This window comes from Marmota marmota, unplaced genomic scaffold (genome assembly GCF_001458135.2).
Source record: "Marmota marmota marmota unplaced genomic scaffold, marMar, whole genome shotgun sequence".
Lineage (NCBI taxonomy): Eukaryota > Metazoa > Chordata > Mammalia > Rodentia > Sciuridae > Marmota > Marmota marmota.
Window position 1 is genome coordinate 31,372,158 of NW_025999949.1, and position 25,783 is coordinate 31,397,940.

A 25,783-nucleotide genomic window follows, 5' to 3' on the forward strand; every position below is an offset into this window, starting at 1 on the left:
GGGTGGAAGGGAAAGGCAGCGGAGCACAACAGACACTAGTATGGCAATTTGTAAATCAATGGATGTGTAACTGATGTGATTCTGCAATCTGTGTATGGGGTGAAGGTGGGAGTTCATAACCCACTTGAATCAAAGTGTCGAATATGATATGTCAAGAAATTTGTAATGTTTTGAACAACCCACAATAAAAAATTAAAAAATTAAAAAAAAAATAAAATAAAATTCTATTCTCTTCATGTATATTATGCATTTTCATTATAGTGAGTCTTGGAGAGGATCTTTTTTTTAAAAAAAAATATTTATTTTTTAGTTGTAGTTGGACACGATATCTTTATTTGATTTATTTTTATGTGCTGAGGATCGAATCCAGGGCCTCGCACATGCTAGGCGAGCTCTCTACCACTGAGCCACAATCCCAGCCCAAGGTTCTTTTTTGATCTTACCTATTTAGTGTTCATTATGCCTCTTGTGTTTGGATTTCCATCTAAATCCAAGATTTGGAAAATATTATATTATTTCATTGATAAAAATTTTGCATTCCCGTAGTGTATATTTCAGAGTCATCTACTACCCCAGTGATTTGTACATTTGGTCTCTTAATGTTTTCCTGGGTTTCTTGAACATTGTGGTCATAGTCTCTTACAATCTTTTCTTTATGATTAAATTATTTTCAAGATCATATAATTTGCCTTCAGGGCCTGAGAATCTATCTTTAAAGTGGTTAAATCTATTGGTGATGCTTTTCGTTGAATTTTAATTTAACTTATTGAGTAATTCATATTCAGCACTTCTGTTTGGTACTTTTTAAAAAAATCTCTCTTTATTCAAATGATATTTCACTTTATATATATATTATATGATAATTGGTGACATTTTCTTTTAGCTCATTGAACATTTTAACTATGAACTTTCTAAATTTTTTCTCCAACATTTACTTCCTCCACTGTGGTGTCGATGGGGTCAATATTTGCTGTGTTGGGGGTTGTTTTTGGTCTTCTCAATTGGTTTTACATACTGTTTGTATGTTTATCCATCTCTTGGGATGATTATCACTTCTTTATGCAGCAGACTCAGTACTGAGCTTCTTAAGAGCCCTGATCAGGTGAATATCCAGGTATTGATACTTTTCACACAATCCGTGTCCTCTACTATTCCCATTATCTGTCTCACTTAGAGAAGACTCTAAACTCTCTTTACTACAATCATTTCAAAGCAAAGCCACATACTATTCAGTCTTAGGAAAAACCAAAAACTTGTTGTTCTGTTCTCAATAGTTCCTTTAGTCTAGGTATAAACTTGGAATAATGTTCTGCAATAGGTTGAAAAGTTAGTTTAGATATATAAAATTGCCATAACATTAAATAGGAACCGAAAAGGGGAAAAGAGAAATTTTGGGCAAAAGAAGAGAGATGAAAAGGTGGAAAAACTAATACACACCACGGTAAAATGAAGAAGATGGATGCGGGCGGGGTTCAGGCAGTAGTGGGTAATGTGAGAGGGAGACAGGAGGAAGGAGGAGCTTGTGTAAGCCAGGCTAGGAAAACAAAAACAGCATGATTTCATTTCATGCTTTAAAACATTACAAGAAATACAAGTAAATGGGTTGAGAGCACACTATTGAACACTAGGGTAACAACTATGGAATAAAAATGAAGAATAATATATACACAATCATAGTTGACAGAAGAGCTATTTAGAGTAAGCCATGCCAAGTTGAACAAAATTCTTACTGAGTCTCAGTCTGGATTTCATCAGGATTTGGAGCCTTCAGCTTTGGGTCCCTCCAAAAGCCTTTAGAAGATGTCCGTCACTCTTCACTTTTGGGTCCCCCCAACAACTGCCCTGATTGTTGTGGACTTCCCAACAGCTGGTTCTAAGTCAGTCAGCCCAGGGGCCTGAGGCTGGATACTCTCGGGTACGTGCTGTGTCTGTTGGCTGTTTCTGTGGTGTGCAGAAGCACAGGATGTGGACTCCGGACTATCACTCTGACTATACTTGCTGCTTCCACAGGGTCCTCTTCAGAGTGGCAGAGAGCCTGGTGGCTGTCTGTGAGGGTGGGACCTGTGGTTGTGGACTGTCTGTGGGTGGTCTGTGGTACCAAAACATTCTCCCTTTCCCACCCAGATCACTGCGACTGGGAACGTGCCTCAGCAGGTCTGCCGTGTGGAACTCCCAGTGCTCCAGCTTGTGGGTCCTAGGCACCTCTCCTGGCTGTTTCCTGGGACAGACACAACCATCCTGCCCTCTTCTTTTTTCTCCAAAAGAGAAATGCAGCAGAGGACAGTGAGTGCAGGTTCAGAATGTGAGCAGAGGTGTCCGGAGAAGGTCTCAGGGCAGTCTGATGGGGAGGGCGCTGTAGGGAAGGAGCTGCACATGAACTTAAGCAATTGATTTTGTTCTTTTTTTAATGTAAATTTCTGCCATTGTTAAAATTCATATCAATGTGGAACATATAAGCTGTGACCAAATACAAAGAGAGTGAAGCCACCTGCGCTGCATCTGTGTTTTAATCCAGACTGACCCTGGTGCCACGCAGCCCCCTGGGTGTGTGTCTCTTGCTCTTCCCTAGTCTCTGCTCCTCTGTTCTCCTCCTCCACTCAGTCCAGCCTTGTCACTGTGTTTCTCAGAAGGTCCTCTGTGTGGAGGGCTTTTGCCTTCACCTTGCAGGGAAACTCTGTTTCCAGGTCCTGGCATGGGCACCACTCCCGATAGCCTCACAGAGGCCAGCTTTCTGTAACTGTCCCTGCAGTCCGGGGGTCCTGCACTCTGTTGTTGCTTCCCTTCTCTAGTTAGCAGGCATTGTTACTGCAAAGCACGTTTTACTTATCATCTGCCTCCTCTCACTGTAGCTCTCATAGGTCCTAAGAACAAGTTCTTGCCTTTGTCTCTACTCAGCACCTAGAGCATATTCCCCCTGGGACTGTAATGACACTTGCTGAGGGCTGTGCACTGGCCTGAGGAGAGTTCTGCTGAATTTGTTAATATTACAAAGAATAAAATGAAACAGTTGTTGCTTTTGTAGACTAAGGCTTTTTATTTTATTTTTTTCAGGAGGGAGGCAGAATGGATGAGTCCAGGGGAGCATCAGCAGTGGTGCTTTCCTCTGGCCCACCAGCTCACAGGGAGGGGTTTCAGGATGCTTCCTGATCTTCCCTGGGAGCATCTGCAGCTCAAGGGAGTCCTGCAGAGAACACCTATAAAATGGTGCAGCCCTCCTAATTCAGGGCCTTTAGGACTTCATGCTTTCATGCTAGCCCCGCAAGATGTCTTTTGGAGATATGTGGGGTTAGTATTTGCCCTAGGACTTAGCATTAATTTGTATTCTATGCAGCCTTTTTTGGTTTGTTTGTTTTACTGTTTTGAGGGTGGGAGTGACTTGACGTTCTTTCCAGCCCTTTACATCTGAACTGAATGTCTGTTCCTGGAGCAGGGTGGTTTTGAAAAACTGAAAACAGTCTGTCTGGAATGGCTTAAGTCAGAGGCAGGAGCAGTGACTGGAAGGTGAGCAAGCTTGCTCAGGAGGGCTTCAGCGCCAGAACAGGACATCAGATAGCAGGACAGACATGGTCTAAGCCAAGAGTAAGGTCCGCCTCGTGTTTCAGAAAGACCTCTGCTGATAGAAGGAGACAGCAATGATGCAGAGAGGACTCCACAGTGGTCTGCCGGAAAGGAGATGGTGGCCTGGACTAGGGTGGTGGTGTAGGGAAGAGAAAAATGGATAATTTTTAGTGATAATTCATAGGTAAAATTGTTAAGATTTAAACCAGTTAGTACATTGAGCATGAATTAGTAGCCTTCCTGCCAGGTGTTAGAGTAGAGCCATGAACATGGAAGGCCAGGCCATTGCTCCGAGAGGATGTTGGTCTGGGTATGAGTTACTGTGTGGAGGGCACCTTTGCTGGCCGCTGAACTCTGGAAGAACAGATTTGAAGCTGGGGTGGAGAGGGTTACAAGTTGCCTTGGGTGTTGAGTTAGAGATCAGTAAAGCATCCCTTTGTTCCACTATCAGCTTTTTGATGAGCACCCAGTTAAGGGAAAGGGGAACCTTTTAGTGAAGACCATGCCATGTTCTTCGGGTTGAGTTGTTTGTGAAATGACAGCTTAACTTAATTGTTCCCCAGGGAACATTGTCAAGCCACAAATAGAGTTTAGCTCAATTAAGAATAGTTCAGAAAGGCACTTGGTCTTTGCCAATGGAAAATATCACAATCACGGCTTATGTATACAGGGCAGTCTGATTTTGTAGTGAAACTCAAATATGCTTATAGTTGTTAGTTTGCCGTTTTTGTAATGACTTAAAAATTTTTCTATTTACAATTTTAGTTTTGTTGAGTATGATTATATTGTTTAGTAATTGGCATCTGGAGAAAACCATTGGTCTTAGAAATGATAACATTTCACTTTCAATGCAGATGAACCAATGAAATTATTAGTAAATGCATATTGACTAATGTAGTGATGAATTTACTTAGACACATGAAATTATTTATAAAAATGAATGTTGAAATGTATTAAGTTGTTACAATCTATCTTGCAGATATAGTTGTCAAGTACATAAATCTGGAATTAAATAAGGAGAGCCTTTATTTGAAAGGATTATTGCTAGAACATAGAGAGGATCTCTGCACTCGGCGAAGGAGGTTAATACAGTGGGAGACCTGACTGAGGGTGAGACTATAGGGCACCTCTCAGAGGCAAGCAGACAGGGCTTTTATGGGGAGAAGTGAAGGAGGCTGCCAGGTGTGGGCAGGTGGGATGAATGGATAGCTGAGGCAGGATGCGGCAGCAGTCAGAGTCTTTTATCCTGAACTTGGCCCTTTTTCCAAGGGGCTTTTCAACTGGCTCAAGTTGTGGGTAAATCATAGTTCAGGGAACTGGGCAGAGAAGCCAAACTGAAGTTTAGTCAAGCCACAGAATATAGCCTTTTCTGTATCTACTTTTCTGTGGGACAAAGAATAGGAATTTAGAGGGTCTGTGTCTCGCCTTGTCATAAGTAAATCCATGGCTGTGAGTCCCATCATCTGGGGAAGAGGTCTTTTGCAGTAAGCTGTTTCCAGGAACACAAAGAGCTCTCTGAACCATCATTGCTGTTCTGGAGTACAGACCGAATTCAGATGACATTCAGCAGTGTCACTGTACTCAGCACATTGCCTGATGTTTTCATCTCCCCAGCAACCTGAAGTCTAATGGCTTTCACAAGCCACCACACCAGTAAATGTGGTGAAACTGAGCCCTGGAACTACTATATGCTCGTTGGTTAGAGGGAGAACATATCCCAGCGACTTGCTCAGAAGTCCACAGCAGCGGGCCCTGAGGAGGGCTTGCAGGACCCATGGCTAGGGAGATGACATCTAAAGAGTTTAGAATATTCTCTTGGTCCAACTATTGCTTATGACTTTTCTTGAGAATGCTGACTGTGGCTACCTCAAGGGATTTTGTAAAGTTTTTTATTCTCAAGTTTTTTTGTTAGTTTGGTTTTTGGTTTTAGATGTTCCTTTGTTTTGCAGTATTGGCGATTATACCCTGCTGCTCTCTGTCACTGAGCTCCATTTCCAGGGTCTTGCTAAGTTGATTATGCTGCCTTCAAATTTGGAAGCCTCCTGCCTTAGCCTCTTAGGTCACTGGGTTTACAGGCTTGCTTCACAGACCAAGTTTAATCTTTTTTTTTTTTTAACTATATTAGGGTGTTTTATAGAATCCACTGAGGAACTGAACTTATGAACCAAGAGGACAGTAGTGAGAGCTTCCAATCTAATAGGAGGTGACCCTTATTGGTGAGTCTTCTGCGGAGTAGAATTTCTCAATGGGCACAGCTGGCATTTTATACAGGGCCCTGCTCCCTTGTGCAGGGCAGCTCATCATTTCTGATGCGTGACATCAAGGCCTTTGCCGTGGTGTACACTAAATCCCAATAGCGACCCCAGTTGTTGTTAGCCAAACAAACTTACTTATTCGCAAATGCCCAAGGGAGGTGATGCAACCTGTAGCTTGAGGGATGAGTGAGCAGTTGAGTACATTGCCATCAGTGTGGCCCAGCTTAGAGGACGTGGGCACAGTAAGATCCCTTCAATAGATGAATGGATAAAAAAAAATGTGGCATATATACACAATCGATATTACTCAGCAATAAGAGAGAATAAAATCATGGCATTTGCAGGTAAATGGTTGGAGTTAGAGAAGATAATGCTAAGTGTAGTTGGCCAATCCCCAAAAACCAAATGCCAAATGTTTTCTTTGATATAAGGAGGCTGATTCATAGTGTGGTAGGGAGGGGGAGCATGGGAGGATTAGATGAACTCTAGATAGGGCAGAGGGGTGGGAGGGGGAAAGAAGGGGCATGGGGTAATTAATGATGGTGGAAAGTGATGATCATTACTATCCAGAGTACATGTATGAAGACACAAATTAGTGTGAATATACTATGTATACAAACAGAGATATGAAAAAATGTGCTCTATATGTGTCATAAGAATTGTAATGCATTCTGCTGTCTTATATTAATAAAAAAAAATTACATAAAAAATCTGAGCCTCAGAATCCCAAGCGTCCAAGTAGACATCAGGTCCTTGGCCCCCCGAGTGGCTTGGGCCTGGCCCTTTTGGTTGGTGTGCTGGCTCCCTAAGTAGCTTTATGGATGGAGGGAAGTCAGCTCAGTATAAGGTGGTGTCTTCAGAGAAAATTCCACATGTCCACAGTAGTTAAATTCATTGGTCTGTTACATTTTAAGTTTAGATAATCTGCTGGCTCTTCTTGTAGGTATTTTTTATATATTTTCTTATTTAGTTCATTCAACAAACACCCATGGTACATACATGATCCCTGTGCTGGAGACTGAAGGTCTGAGATTTAGGAGGGTTAATCTGATTAGAGAGCTCCAGCTGACACACAGTGTAGGGTTGAGTAGAGTCAAGAACAAAGAAAGCATTAATGTTTCTGATAGTGAAGTTCTCATTTAGGGTTTTTTTTTTTTTTTTTTTTTTTTTTGTAAACAAAGGCTAGTAGTTAAATGAAGAAAGAAATCCTAAGGGTTTATAAAATCATATAAAATGATTTTATGTCTTTAATACATAGAATCCTATGGCTTTTTTATTATGTAAAACATTTATTACAGCAACAAATGAAATACAGTTGACTCATCATTAGTTTTATACTTAGCCCAATGTTCTCCCTACTCTCTGCTCCATCAGTATATAACTTTATTCATCAAAACTTTTGTAGACATGTTGATAATGGCCCAAACTGGAGGACAATCAATTCTTGAAAGGTATTTTTAAAAATTAATTTATTTGTCCCTAGTAAAAACCTAACAGTTGTATGTATTAATGGGGTGGTACCAGGTGATACATTGATACATGTACACATTGTATAATGTTCAAGTCAGATTAAATGTATCTCCTCAAACACTTATTGTTTGTTTATGGTTGAAAACAAAATATCCTTTATTGTAAACATGCATCACACCAGGTGCATTGTGTGTCACATACCTATACTCCCAGCTGCTCGGGAATCTGAAGCAGGAAGATTGTGAGTTCAAAGCCAGCTTCAGGAACTTAGCAAGGCCCTACGCAGGTCAATTAGACCCTATATTCAAATAAAATATAGAAAAGTGCTGGGGATATGGCTCAGTGGTTAAGCACCACTGGTTTCAATCCCTGATAGAAAAAAAAAATCACATAGTCTTGTTCTTAACTTAATACCAGTAAATAATAAACCTTTCCCATCCCTTGGCCTTTGTTCCTCAGTAGTGACCACATGAAGCATTGTCTTTCTGTTCCTGGCTTGTTTTACCTAACAAAATGTACTTCTTTCCATCCATGTTGACAAAACATGGATGTTTTGGCGTTTCCTTCTTTGTGAGGGCTCATTGGTGTCCCTTTGCATAAATGCACCGCATTTATCCACTCATCAGTTGATGCACACTTGGGTTGTCGTGAACAGTGCTGCAGTGAACATAGAAGCACACATGTCTTTTCTGTATACTGATTTCATTTCCTTTGGATATGAACCAGTAGGGAATCTTATGTGGTTTATTTTCAGCATTTTAAGAACCCTCAGTACCCGTGGCTGTACCAGTTTGCATTTCCACCAACAGTATGCAGTGTTATTCTTACCAAAGTGGGTTAATTTGACTTTGATTAGTGATGTTGAAATTTTTTTCATTTTCTTATTAGCCATTTTTATGTTTTTTTTTTAAGAAATATTTTCTAATCAGGTGTTTTTGCCATTGAGTTTCTTGAGTTCCTTATATACTCTGGGTATTAACCCTTATCAGAAATATAGTTTGCAAATATTTTATCCAATTCTTTAGTTTGTCTCTGCATTCTGATCATCGATCATCGTTTTCCTTACTCTGCAGAAGGTTTCTGATATAATCCCATTTGGTATTTTGCTTTGTTTCCTGTGCCCATTTAAACGTCCCGAAGCTTTTCCTTGTTTTCATGTAATGCTGTCTGAGTTCCAGGTCTTCCACTCCAGTCTTTAGTCCATCTGAGTTGGTTTTGTAGCTGTAAAGGTTAGGGGTCTAGTTTCTTCCTTCTGCAGCTAGATACCCAACTTTCCCAGCACCGATTATTAGAAAGACCGTCCTTCCTCTGTTGGGTGGGGTTTGCACCTTGGTGAAGACCAGCTGGCTGGAGATGTGGGTTTACTGCTAGCCTCACTATTCTGTTCACTTTGTTCCTATTTCTGCCTTTATGCCATAGCCATGCTGTTGGATTACTATAGCTTTGTAGTAAATTTTGAAGGCGGTAATGTCATACATCATGCGTTTGTTCTTTTTGCTCAAGATGGCTTTGGCTGTTTGGCTATTTGGGGATTTTTGAAGTTTCATACAAGTTTTGGGATTTTTTTTTTTTCCTTTTTCTGTGCAGAATGTCATTGGTGTTTTAACAGGGATTGCACTGAATCTGTAGATTGCTCTGGTGCTACGGACATTTTAACAATATGGTTTCTTCCAATCCATAAACAGGATGAACTTTTGGTTTTATGTGCCTTCTACAGTTTCTTTCATCAATGTTTTGTAATTTCATTATAGAGATCATTCACTTCTTTGATCAAATTCATTCTTAGGAGTTTTATTTATTTATTGTACCTATTATAAATAAGATTACTTTCTTGATTTCTATCTCAGATAATTGGCTGTTGGCTTATGGCAATGCTACTGATTTTTGTATAGTGGTTTTGTGTCCTACAACTTTGCTAAATCCTTTTCATTCTAATAGTTTTTTGGTGGATTCTTTGGGATTTGCTCCATAAGATCATGTCATTTACAAACAGTGGCAGTTTGACTCTTTCTTTCTCTTGCCTTGTTGCTCTGGCTAGGATTTTCATGCAATGTTAAATGAAAGTGGCGAAAGTGAACCTCCTTGTCTTATTCCAGATCTTAGAGAGAAAGTGTTTAGCTTTTTTTTTCAATCCAGTGTAAGGTTAGCTTCTTATGCATGGCCTCTGTTACGCTGAGAGATAATCTTCCTGCACCTGGTTTCTTCAGTGATTTTATCATGAAGAATGTTGAATTTCATTGAATGCTTTTCTGCATCTTTGAGATGGCCATAGGGCTCTATCCTTCATTCTGTTGATGTGGTATATCGTGTTTACTGATTTCTGTATGTTCACCCAGAATCCTGTTTTTTCAAGTTACCTGGATCAAATCATACTGTTTTGTATATACCAGTTTCTTCATTATCAACTTAGATGTGTAGACTGAATGTTTTCTAATGCCTCTTAATTTTTATCAGTTAATAAAGTTAGGCCATTTAGGACATAATGTGAATATGACTGTATAATCACAGAAATTTATTTTTACTCCATTCTTGAACCTTCTAAAATTAATATAAATGAATAAAAAAGATGAATCTGTGAAGATAGAAAGGACGAGTGAGACAACAAAAGATAATGTCAGTAAAATTTTGGTACCTGCAAACCTGTGGTAGATGGTCACGTCTCAAAATGATAGAGAACTGGGTGCCCTCAGCTTGCCATGCGCAGCCACAGCATGCTCCCTGTTTGGGGGAACTTTGCAGAGACTCGGGAGCTTTAGATTTCAGTCTATAAGGTGGATTTAGAGGATAGCACTGGAACAAGAAGTACTGCCAGACATTTTCCCATCTCTGAAGCCAGTTGTCTGCCTTTCCACACCCTAGTAAAGGACAGAGTGGGTTTCCTGAAGAGGTCGAGGTAGAGAAGTCTTCCACCCTAATAGGACAGAGGGCTTAGATGAGATGTCACGTAGAGTGCAGGGGGATTGCATCCTTAATAGCTTGCATGCTGAAGGATGGCTTCCCAGGATCTGGCAGCCAGGTAAATGCCTCCTCTCAGAAGACTGGGGGATTCCCTTCAGTGAAATGCATTATCCAGGACAGGGAAGTGTAGATACTGAATTTGAGCAGCTCTTGATGAAAAAAATGGGCTTGCACATTCACAGTGTAGTCTACCAGTTGTCAGCCCTGTGGATGACAGCAGAACCCAGTCAGCATTTTAGAGCCTCCGTGTGTTCCAAGAGAATGAAGGAGAGGATCACCCAACATTCCAGGACAGTCCAGAAGGTATAAGGAGCCAACTCTCAATCGGAGGAAGGAAGGAATCCAAAGGAAGAAGCACATTCTGTAAATTCCAAGGCATAGAGGGGCCCTGACATTAACATCTGCAGAAAGAAAAGAAGTTCTATTTTTTTTCCTGCAAAATAAAAATAAAATACCATAAAAGGAAGCAATGGCAGCAAAGTCCTACTATTGCTTTAACATTTGATTGCAGAAATGAGAGAATCTGTAGATATATAAGATATGGAGTCAAATCTTCCAGAAAATAAAATAGAATCAGGAAAAATAAGAGAGAAACTTAGAGATCTAACTCGGGAGGTCTAGTATCTACATAATGTAAGTGCCAGAGAGATGAAGCAGAGGAGATGGGAAGCAAGAATAAGATGGATGGGTGGGTGAGGACACTGCCCACCTGACACACACCTTCTAGTAGCTCTTGAGTTTATAAACTCTGTGGAGTTTAACGTTGACATAGAAGCATATTTAAATAATGAAAAGCAAAGAATATTTTTATAACAATGAGGGTCTCCTTGCATTACCATGCAATTTCCCTTCTCTCCCTTTCCCTCCCCCCTCTCATCCCTGTTTAATGGTGATCTTCTTCTCATGCTCTTCCTCCCTGTTCTGTTCTTAGTTGCCCTCCTTATATCAAAGAAGACATTTGGCATTTGTTTTTTAGGGATTGGCTGGCTTCACTTAGCATAATCTGCTCTAATGCCATCCATTTCCCTGCAAATGCCATGATTTTGTCATTTTTTAGTGCTGAGTAATACTCCATTGTGTGTAAATGCCACATTTTTTTTTTTATCCATTCATCTATTGAAGGGCATCTAGGTTGGTTCCACAGTCTAGCTATTGTAAATTGTGCTGCTATGAACATCAATGTAGCAGTATCCCTATAGCACACTATTTTAAGGTCTTCAGGGAATAGTCCAAGAAGGGCAATAGCTGGGTCAAATGGTGGTTCCATTCCCAGCTTTCCCAGGAATCTCCATACTGCTTTCCAAATTGGCCGCACCAATTTGCAGTCCCACCAGCAATGTACAAGAGTACCCTTTTCCCCATATCCTCGCCAGCACTTCTTGTTGTTTGACTTCATAATGGCTGCCAATCTTACTGGAGTGAGATGGTATCTTAGGGTGGTTTTGATTTGCATTTCTCTGACTGCTAGAGATGGTGAGCATTTTTTCATGTACTTGTTGATGGATTGTATGTCCTCCTCTGAGAAGTGTCTGTTCAGGTCCTTGGCCCATTTGTTGATTGGGTTATTTGTTATCTTATTGTTTAATTTTTTGAGTTCTTTGTATACTCTGGATATTAGGGCTCTATCTGAAGTGTGAGGAAGTGAGGGGAAAGAGGAAAAAAAACAAGAGAGAAATAAACTACAGTAGATGGGTAGAGAGAGAAGATGGGATGGGAGGGGAGGGCAGGGGGGATAGTAGAGGATAGGAAGGGCAGCAGAATACAACAGACACTAGTATGGCAGTATGTAAAAACGTGGATGTGTAACCGATGTGATTCTGCAATCTATATACGGGGTAAAAATGGGAGTTCATAATCCACTTGAATCAAATGTATGAAAGATGATATGTCAAGAGCTATGTAATGTTTTGAACAACTAATGATAAAAAGAAATAAAAAGAACCTATAGAGTAAAATTGTATTGAGTAATTGAGTGAATAAAGCATTGAAAGGGGCAAAAAAATATTTTTATGTGAAGGTTAAAAATATATATTTGAATTTTGGTTGAAAATAAAAAAAAAACAACTAAAAGTAGGTAAGGAAAAATAGCATTTTGATTTTTTAAAGTATTAATTAATTTCAAGAAAATTATTTCAAGTGTCATAATTAGATAAACTGGGGAACTATTTTTTTAAAAACAGCAAAACACAACAGTGGCATAGATCATTGAAGAAGTGGCAACTGTATTTGAGTTTACAATCAAGAATCTTGCAACAGGAACAGTTTTCTCCTGATAAACAGATTGAGTTTCTATTTGGGAGCCAGAAGCATTTGTGATTTACCTTGATTATAGTAAAGTATTTAACATTTTTATGTAATTCCTAATAAAAATTATTTTATTCAAGGTATATTGATTAAAGCTGGGTGTGGTGACTCATGCCTATAATCCTAGCAACTCTAGAGGCTGAGACAGGAGGATTGCAAGCTCATGGCCAGCCTCTTAGTGAGGCCCTAAGAAACTTAGCAAGACCCTGTCTCAAAATTAAAAAAAATAAAAATAAAAAGGGCTAGGACTGTGCCTCAGTGGTAAAGCACCCCTCGGTTAAATCCCTGGTATATTCAAAACAGTAAGTTCATTTATCATTCAGCATGTATTTATCTGCCAAGTATTGTTCTAAGGGAAATTGGTTGATTGATATCGGCACACTTAGTCCTCAGAACAGCCCTAGGAGGATAAGTCAGTCTTGTTGTCATTCCTATATTACCCATGAGGGAACTGACACAGACAGGTTTAGGTGGCTTGCCCAGGGTTACTTAGCTGGTAAGTGGAAAAGCCAGTTTTAAGGCATGACATTTTAACCTCAGAGGTCATCCTCTTAATTTATTTCTACTCTGCTTGTTAAGTAAACTGTAGGCATCTATGTTGAATAAATCGCCTACCTTCTCATATCTAGTTATTTTGGAAGAGATTAATGGATTTTGTTGTAAAGCTTCTGTTGCCACTGAATGCCTAAGAACTCATCTAGATCCGTCCACACATTGGCTGGATAACTGAATTTATATAGTGACCAGGCTAGTGCATATCACAGTGAATCTGATATCATTTTCTTCATCTGCATTCCCAGCACTGTTCGTCTCTGATAGTCAGGATAGTGATTCAGAAATTCTGGGGAATTAAGTCCATTCACAATTTATGAAATAAAGGCATCACTTAAAGCGATGGGCATAAATTATATCTCTTAAAATTTTACAGTTTTCAGTACCACTTTATATGGTTTGTGGAAAACATCACAGTATGATGCACATAGCAGGAAGTAAGTACTGGTTATTAATGAGTGATATGTCACATACTATATAGTGTTTCCTCATGTTCAAGTTTGGTAATTGCTTTAAGATATGAATGTTACAAATATGGTTGGTTGATTTGTTTTTCCTAGTTCAACTTTGTGGGGAAACTTTTGGGTCCTCGTGGCAATTCTCTGAAGCGTTTACAAGAAGAAACTTTGACAAAAATGTCCATCCTGGGAAAAGGCTCCATGAGAGACAAGTCAAAGGTAATGCGCATCATACACAGTGGCCACTTTCCTGGGCAGGTGTCAAGGGCCTTTAGATCATCCATCGTGTTAATACCTGGTCTGCAATAGCTAACCAGGGGTCTCAGCTGGAACTATATGAAAATTTTATGTGAGGTGATTTGTGATGCTCTTTAGAAAGTGAAGTCACTCTGACCAATTTAAAAATAGGTGGTATCTTAAACCTGTATTTGTAACAATGGTAATGCTTTTTTCTTTTTTTATTCAAGAGTACTATGTCACCTTGTAGGTAGTATGATAGTACTAGAATTACCAGGAAGAGAAATAAATGTTACCTGTGGTGTCTCCATCACTGCAGCTTAGACTAGTTCCTTTAGGACTTTTTCACAGTCATGTACTGCATAATGATGTTTTGTCAATGATGAACCACACATGTGACAGTGGTCCTTTGAGATTATATTCCCTAGTGATATTGTGGTTGTCTTTGTGCATTTGCATAAGGAAAAAGCCTAACCATGCATTTCTAAGAATTTACCCCTGGGTTAAGTAATGCATGAGTTAAGTATAGTTGAGTTTATAGTGTATATAGCTTTCTTTTTTCTTTTTGACCTTTAATTGATATCCTATGTATTTTATGAAGTTATTAAAATTGATTTGAAATGTTTCTATTATTGTTTACTATTCTAAAACATAATTGTTCTCAACAAGCTAAAAGTTACTGAGTTATTTTTATTGATCGCTTTCTTAAAAATTTGAAAGATATTTCCACAGACCATAATCTGTGCCACTTACATTGATCTCTCTTGTCACTTGTTTTCTTCTGATTGAAAGATTTATATTACCAAGAACCAAATCCACATTCCACGATCACCTACCATGAAATGTCAGGCAATGAGAGAATTAGATGTGAAAGGTTTTTAGATGAAATCCAGTCTCTTCACACACACACACACACACACACAAGTCCATCTAAAGTAATAGTTTTTAATAACTACAGCCACTATATGCTTTTTGAACAGCCACTGAGGGTCAGGCACAGCATGAGACATTTTATATATATCAGCCTTTGCTTGCTTTGGGAAAAAATATAAGAAGACAACATTTTTCTTATTTCACATATAAAAAAAAACAAAGAGAACTCAAGTTATTATCTAGCTTAATCAGAGACATTCATTATATTATTTGCCTCACAGGTAATAAAACCATGTTCTTCTGACTCCATTATACCAGTTTTTCCAGCACAGTAATGGAAAATGTGTCAGACCCATGGGAAAACAGTTTAATGAAATCTAGATAGGGCAAAGGGGAAAGGGAGAGAGAAGAGAAGGGAGCAGGTGTAGGGATAGGAAAGACTCTGGAATGTGAAGGCCATACATGTACCCTAAGTACATGTATGAAGACACCAAGGATGTGACTCTACTTCGTGTACAACCAGAGATATGAAAATTGTGCTCATTATCTGTAACATGAATTGTAATGCATTCTGTTGTCATGTAGAACAAATTAAAATTAAAAATTAAAAAATTAACAATTCAAGGAAATGACCAATAGTTTGTAGATACGTTTTTTTTAGATTCATAAGGAGAGTGTTTTCACTATTGTTAAACTTCTACCTCATTAAACTTCTCAAGATTTTAGGGGGAAAAAAAGTAGAGATTCCCAGACATATTTAGGGTAGAAACAAAAAATAAATAAAAAAATTGTTTGGAATGATCCTAATGCGTGCCTAAGCTTTCTTCACTATTCACTGGGCCTTGCTGTCCTGAATGATGGTACTGCAATTCCCCTAAATCATCTTTTGTTGCAGTAGGAGAAAACGTAACCATATTTTGGCCAGTTTATGAAAAATTGTGTCTGTCTTATAGGAAAACACTCCACACTTGCTGGTGCCCTGAGTCAGTTCTCAGTGAGGCCGTCTGGTCATGAGTATACGACATGAGCAGTGAAGCCCACAGACCTGGGAGTCCATTGTTGCACGTTTTTGTTGTTGAGGGAGATCTGTGTCAGAGGCAGTATTTTGTGTGAAATGAGGGAGGCGAATCTCGATTGTAGGTCCAGTTTACAGTTAGTACCTGGCTATTCCCATACAAAGGGGACCCTAAACATTTTCAGCTTGCTATCAGGATTAAGTGTCCTTTCAATCATGTTGTCATATCAAGGGCTTGTGGCTCTTCTGCGCTGTTGGCATATAGAGCACTCAGTAATGTCAGTAGCCAGTCATCCTTAAAAAGAGAGTTGGTAGTGAAGTAGTATATAAACACTATCCCTGTCTCTGTGGTCCCTTTGTTTATGAATACTCTGAACAGTACTGAGATGGATCGAAAGTGAAACACTTGAGCATATGCCAAGTGAGTCCTCTAGAGTATGCGGTCACTGAGGACCAGCTCTGCCTCTGCTTGGGACACCCTGTTTTTTTTACACATTGGACCTCTTTTCCACATCACTTATCACTCATTCGTTAATCCCTTCATTTCTGTGTTTTTGACCACATGGGTCACCAGATCAAAAGGAGGATTCCGTTAGCTGATCATTCTTAACTCCATCAAGACACCCAGCAACTAGAGGAATAGCATATATTGTGGATTTACAGTCGACTCTGCCCACTGTCATGGACCAGGACCAGAAATCCATGTCTCTTGACTTCACACTCCCCACTCTTGACTTGTGGCCCTTGGTGAAGCAGCATTTGGTCAGACTCAGTTCTGTTAGTACTCACACTGTCTGTTTATTCTCATTATATACTTACTCTAGTAAAAAGTTTCAGAATCTTGTTGGGAAGACTAGGAAGAAGTGTCACTCACTAGGAGATGTGGCAGTTACTAGTACCACATCTAGTGGTTCTGGATTTAACTCAGTTATTCTTTTGTGGAACCATGGAGCAAGAGTATGGTAGGTAGGAGCTTATTGCAGGCCAGGAGGTGGTAAGGAGTAGTGGGAATGAAGCATGGGAATGGCCCTCTCCCTTCAGGGACTGTCCCTTCTGTTCAGGCAGTGTAGGAAGAGCCTTACCAGAAACGCTTCTGCTGTGTGGAGCTCTGTGGGGTCTTAGGCTTTGGATGATCTAATCTCACAGAAGAGAAGAGACTGGTCCCTGTGTCGTCTTTCACATTACACAAGATTGGACTCTACAATGAGGGCTCCATCAGCCTTCAGCTATGAGTACTAAGACCTTCTAGGATTTTCCTGATCTTAGAATGATAAAATAAAGCCCTGTAGTAGTCAGTTTTCCATCACTATAGCAAATATTTTAAATTATCAACTTAAAAATAGGAAAAGTTTATTTTGGGTTCACAGTTTTGGAGGTATCAGTCCATGATTGGCCCTGTTCATTTGGGCTCTGTGACCAGACACACATCATGACTAGAGGTGGTAGCAGAGAAAAACCACTCACCTCGTGGCCAGGAAAACAGAGTCGAAGGGACTGTGTTCTCTTCTGTCCTTCACGCATACACACAGTGACCTGATGGTGTCCAACCAGGCCCACCTCCTGAAGGTTCCACTGCTTCTCAGCAGCGTCTCCCTGGACACTAAGTCTTGGATGCACAGGCTTTTGGGGACACTTAAGAGCCAAATCATAGCAAGCCCAAGTCTCTCATTTCTTCCTTTAAACTCTTGAATACAGAAAGAAACATCCCACTTCACTCCACCCCAGCACTTTTTCCTCTGGCCTGTCACACTCTACGGTCGCACATTATTCCAACCTTTGAAAGCATTTCACTGAATATGACCACAGGTGACAGCTTAAGTAACAGGTGTACTACTTAAATGGATATTACCAGTATTCCGTCTGCTATATTATAATGAGATACTTACTGCTCAGACTCTTCAATATTGATTTCAGTTGGTCCTTTTTACTGGTTTAATTTTCATCTGCAGAAATTAAATTCACTTAATAATATGTTTATTTCTAATGTGAATCACATTACTATCAAAATCTCATTCTAAAGTATCTCATCCCTTTATATTATCAGAGTGATCACTATTTTAAAAAGTCTAAGCAGAACTTAATTCATTTTCCTCTTTTATTTGCTACATTGATAAAAATCGTATGAGTCTCAATGGACAGACTTCAGCTGACTGTGTAGCCTGAGAGCACAGCAGTGCTGGGATCTGTTGGGATTCTGTCTGTGCCAAGCATCCTGCTGGATGTTCTGCCCACATCGCTGCTGTACTTCTCCATGTCCACTTACTGGAGGCTGATCTGCTAGGCAGGATTCTCAGGGGGTTTTTGTGTGTGTGTGTTTACTCCTTATTTTAACAACCCTGTGAGATAGATACTACACTATGCTTACCCCCATTTAAAGTCACTCCTGTAAGATGAGGATAAAGTGACTGACCAGCATCATACAGTGAATGATGTATTGGGGCTTTAAATGCAGGTCTTTACAGAGTCTGTGTTCTTCCCCAAACAATACCCTGTTTTCTGTCCACAGAATGGTCTGTGAGAACTCTTTACTGTGGGATTGAGGAATGAATATAGGTTTAAGACATCCTTCCTGTTACAGCTTGAGTGTGTGACAAAAAGGAGAATATAAAACCAACAATTATAATCTCTAATTAAATCATTTTTTGCTATCATATTAGGAAAAGATAATTTTTTTTTTTCCCCAGAAGTTTGTGCTAGGAGAAATGAACTACAGTGGACAGAATCCAAGTTTTAAAGTTGCAGCTATGAAACAGAAGAGTTTCTGGTCAAATGTTTGGAATGTTCTGATTAAAACAACCAAGAGTTGACATAAAAGAATAGGCTCTTCATAAAACTGAAGACAAATTTCCAAGGAAGTGTTTTGAATATTATGGTAGCTTATATTTATTCTCCATTTTTTTTCAACTTCTAATTCACTTTCCATAAAATGGGAAGGAAACTAGAATGAATGAGTGCCCACTGTATATTATGCAACGTACTAGACAGTAGACACACTATCTTCTTTCTACAGGCGTTTATATAATGGTATCCCTTGTGTTCTCAATGGCTCTACATTGACGTACAAGTGTTACCACCACCAAACTCATTTTGTGAATTAGGTGTGGGATCACGTATAATCTGTCTAACCTCACCTAGCTGGTGACCAGGATAGCAAAGATTCAGGAGCATCTGATTAAATCTCATGTCCTTTTCATATTCTAGTTTTTAACCTTTGTTTTCTTCATAATAATTTAAATTAGTTAAGCAAAGTTAAAACCTTAAAGGGCAGAATCAAGGGATGAAATCATGTTCCTCTAGCATTTGCATCATTGGCCCCTGAGCTCCTGTTGGAATTAAAAGGAACTGTTGCAGGAATTCCTGGGATTCTCTTATGGGATAGATTTTTTGAAAAAGAAGATACACTAAAGAAAGACTAATGGAAGACACAGATTCTAGAAATCTGGAAGTGTAATTCTTGAATCAGGAACTGTAATAGACAGTTAGGAAAAGGTGGGTAATGGAACCAAATCAGTAGTCCCTTAAACAGCTGTTCCTCCACCTTAATATTCCTTGAACTTCATTATGTAAACAAAAATTTAAGCAAATATTCTCATAATTGTATAAAATTTTAAAAGTTTTCAAACCTTGTCTTAGTATAAAATTGCATTTCATACATTTTACTATTTTATTCTCATCGTGCCTGGCATGGAGATGAATGTGCACATGAATTCAGAATGAATGATGATGTTTAGCCATTCGCTCAGCAAACACTTGTTGAACACCTCCTGGTTCTACACACTTTTCTAGACATGAGAAATTCATCATCAGACAATCAGTCATGGTTTCTGTCCCATAGATATCACCTTCTAGGGAGGGGAGGAAGAAAAGAATGAAGAAACATTAAGGCTTTGAGATGCTGTGGGGCACAGAGCACAGCCAGGGTGGAAGGGAGTGGGAGTCCAGCCAGGTTGAAGAACACGAAGAAGGCCTGGGGTGGGTCCTGGGGTGGGTCCTGGGGTGGCAGGATCAAATTTGCAGTGTAAAGGTTCTGTCTTGGGGACAGTGTTTGCTATTAAGTGAATCTTCTGTGACAGCCACGTTCTGATAAGCTTTGGGGAGTTTTCATCTTTTTTTCCTTTTCTTATAATGACACATTTTTAAACCTGATATTCTTTCTTCAGGAAGAAGAATTGAGGAAAAGTGGAGAAGCAAAGTACTTCCACCTCAATGATGATCTCCATGTCCTTATTGAAGTCTTTGCCCCACCAGCAGAAGCCTATGCCCGGATGGGCCATGCCTTGGAAGAAATCAAAAAGTTCCTCATTCCTGTTAGTACAAATCTTATTGATGGTTAACTGGTACTTTAAAGTTGTTTCTTTATTATAGTCCTTGATAATTCTTGCCAGTGGTTGTTATTTGCATTGCTCTTTATCTGTTAAAAAGCTTCAAACTGGTCATGTCAAGTAGGTGCCTTTGTGAATTACTTGGGATTCTCTCTTCTTTATATGTGGGCTAGGGCATTTGAGAGAACAGCACTGCTAGGTTTATATGGCTGGAGAGTGTGAAGAGCACAGCCACTAGTTCAGGGTTAACCACTCCAAGCTGTAAGCTTTTATATGACCCTGAGACCACCTCCCAAGGGCACTGTTCTTCCCAGTTCCATTGGTGCCTTCCACAACATAGCCTTGTGCTGGTGTTGGGCCTGTAAACATGAATAAAAGTAGCCTCTGCACTCAAGGAATATGTAGTTTAGGGGAGGCGGAAACACCCACAGATAATGCCAGCACATGGCAAATATGATGACAGATGTGACCGCAGTGAGCAGATGGCAAGCACACTGTGCACATGTGTAGCTGCCTTTGGCCAGGCATTTCCTCTCCTGTGAACAACTGGTAGTCTGTTTTAACCCTCAGACACCCTCACATTGCTAGAAAAGTCATTCATTAAAGAGAATACATTTCTACCTTTGTTGCAAAAGTTAATGTAAGTCTTTCATGTGATTTGTATCTCAGTGATGAAGAGAACTTTTGTGTAATTTGCATGCTCATGATTAAAAAACAGAACAAAACAAAACAGAAAAACCCTCCACAAAACTAGAGCATTTGACATTTTGTCTCTCCAGAAATTTATTTTGGAAAAGCTTGACACATCTGCTGAACAGCTTACTGGGTTGGACTGGGTCCTCAGTGATCCTGAGCTGGTAGATTGACTTATGCACTGAGGCCTATGAATTGTGATGATGCCATTTGTGAGGAAAAGAAGGATTGCATTTATAGAGGAAGACTGTTTTAAGTCCTGATTATTTTCAGAAGGCCATGATATGAAGTTCCGTTATTTAATAACCTGGAACCTGAAAATGATTATTCTGTCTAGTTCCCACAAGCAAATATGACAGCTTATTTCTTCATTTAGTTTATGAACAGTGCTTACTCTGTGGTAGACACATGTGAACTGATAAAGACATGATCTGATCTCTGCCCTGATAGAGTTTAGTGTGTGATGAGAGAGAGGCATGAATCATGTGTTCATATAAATGACTGTAAAACACAACTATGGCAAGACTGTGACCTTCCTGGGAAAGAGGTGGCAGAGCTGTCTACAATAAACCTTCCATCCTATGACCTTTGCAGTCTTCCACCAAGACATGGGGTCTGATTTCCCTACCGTGAATCTGGGCTGGCCAAAATAAGTCTTTGTCTAACTCAAGATCGCAAAGGTTTTCTGCAGCCTTCTTCTAAATGGTTTATAGTGTTGTTTCATTTGAAACTATAGTCTCTTTTGAGTTACTTTTTGTTTTTGTATATTGTGTGAGGTTGTGATCTAAATTTGTGTTTTTCCATATAGATATCCAATTGTCCTAGCACCAGACAGTGTAAAGACTATCTTTTCCCTCACTGCATGGCCTTGGTACGATTATTGAAAATAAACTAAAAATAAAGTAAGGGTTTATTTCTGGATACTCACTTCTGTTCCTTTGACTTACCCTCCCATCCTTACTACAGCAGCCTACTCTTTCTTTTTCAGGCCTGGGGATTTAACCTAGAGGTGCTCTACTGCTGAGCTACATTCCTAGTTCATTCTTTCGTATTTTATTTTGAGACAGGGTCTTGCTGAGGTGCCCAGGCTGACCTCAAATTTATGGTCTTCCTGCCTCATCCTCCTGAGCCACTGGGGTTACAGGAGTGCACCACCATTCCCAGCTCTACAGTAGCTTTTGTTATAGTTTACTTTATACTTTTAGTAAATCTGGAATCCAGTTTGTATATGTTCTCCATCTTTTTTCTTCTGTATCAAATTTGTTTTGGATATTCTGGCTCCTTTGTATTTCCATATATAATTTAGGATCAGTTTGTCAATTTCCATAAAAAGGCGTAGTGTGATTTTAATAGAGGCTGTATTCAAACTGTAGATCAAGTTATCTTTAATTCTTCAGATTCATGAATATGAAACTTTTCTCCATATTTTTTTAAAGATTGTGTTAATCAGCTTTTCCTTGTCCGGACAAGTACCTGAGAAAACAACTCAGAGGAGGCAAGACTTGTTTTGGCTCCAGATTGCAGTCCTTTCTTGGCTGCCTCCAGTGCTTTGTGCCTGAGGCAAGGCAGAATATCATTATGAAGGTGTGGAGCAGAGGCCAGCTGCTCACCTCTCAGTGTCCAGGAAGAGAAAGCCGCCAGGGAGGGAAATATTCTCTCAGGGCATGCTCCTGCGACCTACCTCCTCCCTGTAGGCCCAATTGCAGTTCCAGCCACCTCCCAGTAATGCCATCAGCTAAGAAACCCTCAGTTCAGAGCCTTGGGGACCTAATCATGTCCCAAGAGCCCAACTCTAAGCACTGCTGGTTGGGGACCATACCTTCAACACATGAACCTTTTGATATCTGAAGCATAATAAATGTATTATTTAATATCTGAGCAATGTTTTGATTTTCAGGGTACCAGTCTTGCATTTATCTTGTAAAATTAATTTCTAAATGTTATGTGTTTTTTTGATGCTTCTTTAAGTAGAATTGTTCTCCTCCTCCTTTTTTTTTTGGGGGGGGGGGTGTACCAGGGATTGAACTCAGGGTCACTTAACCACTGAGCCAAATCATCAGCTCTTTTTTATTTTTTAGTTTCAGACAGAGTCTTATTTAGTTGCTTAGGTCTTTGGTAAGTTGCTAAGGCTAACCTTGAACTTGTGATCCTACTGTGCCTTATAGTCTGCCAAGTGGCTGGTATTACAGGCATATGCCGCCATGCCTGGCAGTAGAATTGTTCCTAGATTTGATTTTCAGATGGTCACTTATGTTAAAATGCAGTTGATTTTTAAAATAATTTCTTAATTTTATTTTTTAGTTGTAGTTGGACACAGTACCTTTATTTTATTTTTACTTATTTTTATGTGATGCTGAGGATCAAACCCAGCTTCTCTAACATACTAGGCGAATGCTCTACTGATGAGCCACAGCCCTGAAATGCAGTTGATTTTTACATTTTGAAATTCCATCTTATGACCTTGTTGAACATGTTTATTAGATCAAGTGCATTGTTTTATAATACAAACATGAGCATGATTAAATGCAATCCTAATTAACACAATTATTAGGATTTCTTGACATACAGAATCCTGTCATCTGATAATGAAGATGGTTTTATTTCTCCTCTAAAGGCATATACAGGATGTGTGCCTTTAGTAGTTCCCTTCCCTTCCCTTTTCATTACCTGAACTGGAACCTTTCATCTTTTCACTGACTAGAACCTTCTATGAGATAATATTGCTGAAATCAAAAGGACAGCATTCAGCCTGTCAGCATTTAACTGCCAGATTTTTATTGCTACTCTTTATCATGTTAAAGAAATTATTTTATATTCCTAGTTTTTGAGTTTTTAATCATGAATAAATGGTGTAAACAGGGGTGTTGAATTTTGCCAAATGCTTTCCTTCTCCCATTGAGATGGTCACAAGTTTTTCCCTCCTTCATTTATATCACTAATTATGTATTACATTGTTGACTTTTATATGTAAATCCAAACTTGCATTTCACATGGTCATGGTGTATAATTCTCCTTATTTGTTGCTGGATATAGTTGACCAATAGTTTGTTAAGGACTTTTGCATCTATAGTCATGAAGAAGACATGGTTTAGAATAGTTTTTCTTTTATTTATGGTTTTTTTTTTTTATATTCTTACATTAACCCAAACATTTGCAATTTCTGGTATTTAAATAGTACTATTTCTTTTGAACCTGAAGGGCTTCTTTTTGCATTTCTTGTAAACTGGATCTGCTAGCAAAAATTTTTGTTTTGTTTTTCTGAGAACAGTTTTATTCCACCTATTTTGCCAACAGCAGGTTGTGTAATTCTAGTTGACAGTTTCCCCAGCACTTGGAATGTGCCCCTTTGTGGCCTTCTGGCTCTGTTACTTTGGATGAGAGAGTCACTAACCATTTAATTGTGTTTCTGCACATGATCTCTTGTTATCTCTTGCCTATGTCAAGATTTTGTGGTCTTGGTTTTCAGTAACTGGATTTTGATGTATACGTTTATTCTACTTTTAGGCTGGGTTTTTGGATCTATTGATTTATGACTTTCTTTAAATGAGGGAATCTTTTAGCCATTATTTCTTTAAAGTTTTCAGTCTCTCCCTCCTGTCCACCTGGGCTTCCTGTGACGTGGCTGTTGGCACAGCTGCTGCTGTCTCCTAAGTCTCAGGCTGGCTTCTCTTCCCCCTGTTTTCTCTGTGTTCTAGACAGGACCATTCTGATTGACAGTCTTCAAGTTCACCAGTGTAACTGTCTCAAGTCTGCCTTGAGCTCCTCTGTGAGTTTGCCATTGACTGCACTTGGCTTTCTTCTCTTCGTGTGTACATCCACTATCTGGCCCTCTCCAAGATGGTTTCTTCTTAGTGGTCCCACAGAGTGAGTCACATGTTCCATGTCTCTTATTTATTTATTTATTTTGAAAACTGGACTTTACACAACATATTGTGGCAAATTTGAATTCAGATTTATTTACTTCCCAGAGCTTATTTTTTTTATTGGTTGTTAAAAACATTACAAAGCTCTTGACATATCATATTTCATACATTTGATTCAAGTGGGTTACGAACTCCCATTTTTACCCCAAATACAGATTGCAGAATCACATCAGTTACACATCCACGTTTTTACATAATGCCATATTAGTGACTGTGGTATTCTGCTACCTTTCCTATCCTCTACTATCCCCCCTCCCCTCCCCTCCCATCTTCTCTCTCTACCCCATCTACTGTAATTCATTTCTCTCCTTGTTATTTTTCCCATTCCCCTCACAACCTCTTATATGTAATTTTGTATAACAATGAGGGTCTCCTTCCATTTCCATGCAATTTCCCTTCTCTCTCCCTTTCCCTCCCACCTCATGTCTCTGTTTAATGTTAATCTTTTCCTCATGCTCTTCCTCCCTGTTCTGTTCTTAGTTGCTCTACTTATATCAAAGAAGACATTTGGCATTTGTTTTTTAGGGATTGGCTAAATTTGTTCCCAGGATGTAGGCTCCCTCTTCACTTAGCATAATCTGCTCTAATGCCATCCATTTCCTTGCAAATTCCATGATTTTGTCATTTTTTAGTGCTGAGTAATACTCCATGGTGTATAAATGCCACATTTTTTTTTTTATCCATTCATCTATTGAAGGGCATCTAGGTTGGTTCCACAGTCTAGCTATTGTTAATTGTGCTGCTATGAAATTCAATTTGGCAGTATCCCTATAGTACGCTCTTTTAAGGTCTTCAGGGAATAGTCCGAGAAGGGCAATAGCTGGGTCAAATGGTGGTTCCATTCCCAGCTTTCCCAGGAATCTCCATACTGCTTTCCAGATTGGCCGCACCAATTTGCAGTCCCACCAGCAATGTACAAGTGTACCCTTTTCCCCACATCCTCGCCAGCACTTGTTGTTGTTTGACTTCATAATGGCTGCCAATCTAACTGGAGTGAGATGGTATCTTAGGGTGGTTTTGATTTGCATTTCTCTGACTGCTAGAGATGGTGAGCATTTTTTCATGTACTTGTTGATGGATTGTATGTCCTCCTCTGAGAAGTGTCTGTTCAGGTCCTTGGCCCATTTGTTGATTGGGTTGTTTGTTACCATATTGTTTAATTTTT

At 39.4% G+C, this 25,783-nt stretch overlaps 1 protein-coding gene across 1 annotated transcript in view; it reads left to right on the forward strand.

Moving 5' to 3' along the window:
* Khdrbs3 (KH RNA binding domain containing, signal transduction associated 3) overlaps window positions 1-25,783 on the forward strand; it is a 173,575-nt gene that overhangs the window by 71,375 nt on the left and 76,417 nt on the right. Inside the window, exons 3-4 of the mRNA XM_015486511.2 lie at window positions 13,658-13,774; window positions 19,841-19,987. Coding sequence (XP_015341997.2) covers window positions 13,658-13,774; window positions 19,841-19,987 — 264 coding nt within the window. The remainder of the gene's footprint in view (window positions 1-13,657; window positions 13,775-19,840; window positions 19,988-25,783) is intronic.